At 49.5% G+C, this 6,000-nt stretch overlaps 1 protein-coding gene across 2 annotated transcripts in view; it reads right to left on the reverse strand.

Annotated features, from left to right (window-relative positions):
* The window catches only part of KCNQ3 (potassium voltage-gated channel subfamily Q member 3), a 195,788-nt gene extending 190,341 nt beyond the window's left edge, over nt 1-5,447 (reverse strand). For both annotated transcript variants that reach the window (XM_040547237.1, XM_040547236.1), the window contains exon 1: nt 5,101-5,447. In XM_040547237.1, the coding sequence (XP_040403171.1) occupies nt 5,101-5,447 (347 nt within the window). The remainder of the gene's footprint in view (nt 1-5,100) is intronic.
* Nucleotides 5,448-6,000: the final 553 nt, after the last annotated feature.

Consider the following 6,000-nt stretch of genomic DNA (forward strand, 5'->3'; position numbering starts at 1 on the left):
TGCCAGACAGGCCAAGGAAGGGATCCAATTTATCCTCCTTCTTACCCCCAGCCTGTTCCCAGCTCACCTCAGGGTGATAGCTCGGTGCATCTTACAAAGCATCTCCCGAAGGGCCAAGAGGAAAATAATGGAAAGTTCCCAGACACCCAACCTGTTCCTCAAGTCCCTCAACACCCTTTCCCACAAACAGCCCACCCAGGATCAGTCATGCAAGAGGTTCCCAGAAACACTGATGATCATATCCCTATGCCTCCTCTGTTTGTTCCAGGTGCTAAGTGGTATTGAGAGATGATTAGATGCAAAATAGGCAAGGACGTTCACGTGTGCTCCATGGTTTCCCCTTTCCCATCAGGAGGTATGCTGTGGTGATCCACAGCAGTCGAGAGCAGCCAATATCACACACTTTTCAAAAACAAAACAAAAAAGGAAAATCCAGTCCCGAGCCTTTCCCTAGTCTTATTTTTCTGTGAAAGTAACGGCTGCAGTTGTCTCGGGGGATGGTATGAAAATAAGAATATCTCCTAGCTACCTCTCCTTCAGCCTCTCTTTTCATTAAGTCAGGCTGAAAATTTTCCACAAATTGCCATTGCAAAGTTGATCTGAATTCTGTTACCTTCCTGGAGGTTGTCCATCATCCACCAAATTCCTTGTGCTTATAATTAAAAATAAACTAAAAAATCAAAATCTTACTTGCTTTTTTTTTTTTCATTCAATTTATTTTTGCTTCTGTGCATAAATAAAGCATTTGGGTGTTTCATGGAGGTGAGCAGGGCTTGAGTCAGTCATCCTGGCCAAACCACTCATCCCACGAGGCTCAGCATCAGGGGATTCCGGCTATACAGCGTGATTCTCGACACAAAGGAAAGCTCAGTGCATCACGGGAGCTGTAGTTACACCTACAGGGAGAGGAGCTCAGAAAAGAGCAGGGATAGGTTGTAGCCTGACCTGCCGCCCCCAGGAGCCATTTCCAAATCAAAAATCTCAAAGATTTAAACAGTTGTGTGTGTGTTTATATATATTTTTATTATTATTATTATTATTTTCCTGCAAATGTGCAGGAGCTCAGCTTTGAGAAAGTGATTTTTTTCATGGGAAATTCAATATTTTATCTTACCAACCACTCCATCAAGATATTGCAGTATTGCCACCAGGTCTGAGACCGCTGGTGTTCTGGCAGGGAGAACTTTAAAGTTGTTAGGTAAATCTTCTGCCCAGCAATACATACAGGGAATAGATGTTTTCAGAAGGTGAAGGAAACGGAGTCAGCTTCTTTGGGACCAAATCACCTTTCTCTTTGCTATAAGCAGAAGCCTGGTGCAAATTCAGATGTGCAGAACAAGGGAGGAGGAAGAATCACAAGAAATCTCTCTCCTATTGCTTTCTGCAAATCACTGCCGCCGAAGGCTGAATGCCAAAACTGCCACCAGAAATTCCCCTGCATCTTGTCCCTATGGCCTGGTTGTGCCTGATCATGTTTTTGCATTCTCATTCGGTTATTTCAAGGGATTGAATCATTTCAGTAGATCCAACTGCACCTAAAGCAAAGGGAACTGTTTACACCAGGGACTGTGTCAAGCCTTATTTATGTGCACATTAGAACAGGGAGATGCACGAAGGATCATGACCCCTTCGTAGCCATATGGGCATCACTGTACAATTTAATGAGTTCCCATCTGCACTACCCTTTTAAAAGGTAGGTTATTTTTTTCAGGCATCCAAAGCTTTTGCAAAAACCTTTGCAAAGCCCCTTCCTGCCCTCACACAACATCCTCAGTGTGTCTGAAAAATGCAAGCCTCTTCCATCGGCAGCTTCCCACCTCCGAAATCCTGGGATAGGCAGCACCAAAGTCCTTTGAATCAGCTCTTCCTTAAGCACCTTATGAGGAATCCGTCACATCCGCCCATGCTGCAACCCCTTTTGTTCCTCAGCTGTTTATTCTCTCGGTCCTACATGCATGAGAGCAACTGTCTTACTCTTAATTTGATTGTATTGCAAAAATATTGATATCTGCTGAAAGGTGACTCTGAATGAGATGAAGTATGATGTTTTATTAGGATAAATGGGACTTTCCTTCCTAAGTAAAATGGCAAATTTGTAGACTTTGTGGAAAGGTTGGCAATCAATCTCTCAGCAACCCAAGAGAGAGTGTAAAGTGTTCTCGTGTGAAAAGCAGCAGTGGGGGGCTGCCGGGACAGCACTGCACGGTGTCACAGCAACACCTCCAGCCTGAGAGGGACTCCTTTTCAGAAGGAAAAAGGCTAAAAGACAATTCATCTGAAAGCAAGAACAAAGACTTCAGACATCAACTTAGAGTGCTGCTTCCCTGCTGCACTGCTCCTGCTCTCGAGCAGGTCATTGCTCTCCAGACACAGGAACGAGCTCGGAAAGCTGGCAGCAAGATCTCAGCACGCTGCTCCATCACTTTCGGCAGGTTTCTTTTGTAGGGCCTGATCGTGTAGTGAGGTAGGAGCCCACAGCTTCTGCCGAGTTCAAAAAGGAGACGAGACTGAGCAGAAACTTAGACTGCAGAACACCCTTGGTTGGCTTCGGAGGGGATGGGCTGGCAGAGCCCAGGCAGAGCACTGGGTGGCTGCTCGAGGTGCTCTGTGCTCACACCTTCTGCGGGGGCACAGGACACCTATTCCGGCTAGAAACATTGCCATGCTCTCTGCTGACCCAGCATTGCTCATCTGGAAGCCCGTTCTCCTCAACCTTAATGCCATAAAAACAGAGCAGCATTCCCTCATCTCCCCATCAAGTCCAAAAAAGTCTGGGGAGGATCTGGCCCAGAAAGCACATTTGGGTTCCTGCCTAGAGGATGGTGCCTTCCCCGCTGATGTTCACATGGGCACAGCAGAACCTTCACCAAAAGAAGTGGAACCATGGGAGGAGTTGTGCGTTTTACTTCCTTTTAGGATAAGGAGTCCTAAAGGTGTTTTTTCAGTAACGTTGATTGACTGACCAATACACTTACTGACCTCTGTGGGAGCACGCCATGCTCACATCTCAGCATTTTGCAGGACTGTGCAGCCACCAAGGAGCTGTTGGCCACACAGAACATTGGGTCCACTCCTAAGAAGGATCAAACCCTATAAAATTACAATTTTGCCCATTCTGCAATCCACGTTGCATAAGAATTTTAAGGGTAGCCACACACCTAGACAGCTAGTTAATATGAATGTTGTAACATGAAAATTTTTATACCCATTGCACACAAATGTGACTTAGCCCACCTTAGCCTCTCTAGCCCCATCCACCACCCTATTGCTTGTTCCCAGGCATGAGCCTGGGCGTGGATTTGACTCAGCTGCCATGGCTATCCACAAACAGAGAGATGCCACGCTCTTGTAAGGCTCTGGCGTATGCCAAAGCTTTATTTATGCAGCCTGTGTGGGCTGAGTGAGGCAGGAGGAGCAGGAGGTGTGCCTCCGTCCAGACACGGCTCTTCCCAGGCAGGAGCAGCGTTATGCAATTTCAAGCACAACCCAACAGTGAGCTCTGTACAAAAAGCCTCCCCCAGCACGGCATCTTCCCCCAGCCCCAAATGCTGTCTCTCCCTGCCTGCTACCACAATTTATTCCAAAGGCAAAAAAAGGCAAAAAAAAAAAAAAAGATGATGGTAGCTGGTGTCCACATTGTCACAGAAATCAAACTGGAAAGCAGGAGCCTTTGTCCCAAGACACACTTTATGAAAACACTGAGAAGAGGGGGGCAGCGATAGGTGAGTGGCACATAGCAGCACTTCAATAGTGAACGCTGCCTTCTACTTCTCGCCCAGGGCTAAATCCCTGCAAACATCCACGAGAAATTCGCCAGAAGGTAGAATCACAGCCCTACACTCGAGGTGTTTATCTGCAAGTGCAGGAACTACACTGGTGATCAGGGCTTCCCAAAATCCAGCTCCAGGCTCGCAGCCCATACAGCTCAGAGCACTTTGTCTTTGGCAAATAAAGCAATTTCAGAAATCACTGCTTAAAGCCTCTATCACACAGGGCTCTGTATACGTTACAGCGTTCAAGAGAAATAGTACACCACGATCACTGATAATCCCTTGGGTTTTCAAACACACTCACAACACTAAAAAAAAAAAAAAACACATTTATTTTAACAGGACTCTGCCAACTTCGTTGTATGCTTTAAGCAGCCTTATTTTTTTCTATATTCTTACGAAAGCTTAAGGGATCTGAATTTTTAGGAATGCCAGTGGTCATTAATTTACCTTGGCACCTTTGGGCCAGAAAACGAGTTTGTTTCATCTCTGCCTGTGGCCAGTTCAACTTTCTGGTGGACAGGGCTGCAGTGCCTGGGCTTCGTGCCCTGTGGGGTGACACTCAGAGGACCGAAACCCGATGGCTTTCGTTTGCCACGTTCAGCTTCTGTAGGAGCCGGTTCACCGGGGGTTTATAAAAGCTGGTTTAGCCACATGTAATGCTGTGCGCTGAACTGAAGCTGGCAGCGTCCCCTTAAGCACTTTGAGCCTTAAACCCGCTCAGAGCTGGCTCCTGCTCCCCTATCCCGCTTCCAGGGGTTGAGGCGCACAGGTTTGGGCACAGCGCCCTGAGGCGACGCAGGGGCACAGCCCGGAGGGAGCCACGGGCTCGAAAGAAACCGTTTGTTTTGGGGAAACCCAAGGGAAAAAGATAATAATAATATAAAAAAAAATAAGAAGAAGAAGAAGAAAAGAATAATAAGAAGAGAATAATAGTAAGAGAATAATAATAAGAAAATAAGAAGAAGAAAAGAATAATAAGAAGAAAATAGTAAGAAAAAAATAGTAAGACGAAAATAATAGGAAGAAAATAAGAATAAGAAAAAGGAATAAGAAAAAAGAATAAGAATAAGAATAAGAATAAGAATAAGAATAAGAATAAGAATAAGAATAAGAATAAGAATAAGAAGAATAAAGAATAAGAATAAGGAGTCAGAGTAATAATGAGAAAACCACTCAGCCAGCACATCCCTTAGTGAGGTCCCCGCCGTTCCCCCGGTGCTGGGAGCGAGTCCCCCGGCCGGGGATGATGAAGCAAAAAGGGGCCCCCAGGCGCATCCTCCCGGGGATCCCCGGGGGCCGGGGGTCCCGCTCCCGCTGCTGTACTCACACGAAGCCGTGGTAGAGCAGCGCCCAGCCTCGGGGTCGCTCCAGGGCGTCGTAGATCAAAGTTTGGACCCGTCGGTACTTGGCGTGGTTCCTCTTCACCGGGCGGCTCAGGGGGGTCTTGGCCAGCAGCCCCAAGCCCGGCGGGCTCCGCTTGCCCCCCTCGTCCTTCCCGCCGCCCTCCAGCAGCAGAGTCCCGTCGCGATCGGCTCCGGACCCCAGGGCCAGCGAGCCCTGCTCGGGGTCTCCACCGCCGCCACCTCCGCCGCCACCGCCGCCACCTCCTGTCGCCGCCCGGCCGCCCGATGTCGCCGCCGCCCCGCTAGCGCCGCGCCGAGCCTTCAGCCCCATGGCCGGGCCCCGGAGGCGAGCTGCGGCTCCGCGGCAGCCCCGGGAGCCCCAAGGCCATGATCCGAGCTCCCCGCCCTCCCCCCCACCCCCCCCAGCTCCCCCCCCGGATGGTTGGGTGGTGTGTTTGTGTATATATATATATGTATATATATATATATATATACGTGGATAGGGGGTATATATATATACGTATATATATATAATAAGGGGAAGGGGGGATGGAGGGGGGGGGAGGCGGTCACATCCCCCTCAGGTCATCCCCGCCGGCGGGCGGAGGGGAGGCTGGAGCAGCGCGGTGGGCACCTGGGAGGGGAAGCATCGCGGAGTTTATTTACCAGCCCGATGCCGGAGCCCCTTCCCCTTCTACCCCTCCTCCTCTTCCTCCTCCTCCTCCAAGCTCCTGCCTTCCCCCCCCCCAGCCCTCACGTTAGGGAGTGGCCCATTGTATGCACGAGCAAATAGCCGCCCGCTCCCCTCTCCCCCAGCCCCGGGGCGGGGGGGGGGGGGGGGGGGGGGGGCTACTCAGCCCCCTGCCCCCCCAAACCCATCCATC

The sequence above is a fragment of the Cygnus olor genome, chromosome 2 (assembly GCF_009769625.2).
Source record: "Cygnus olor isolate bCygOlo1 chromosome 2, bCygOlo1.pri.v2, whole genome shotgun sequence".
Classification (NCBI taxonomy): Eukaryota; Metazoa; Chordata; class Aves; order Anseriformes; family Anatidae; genus Cygnus; species Cygnus olor.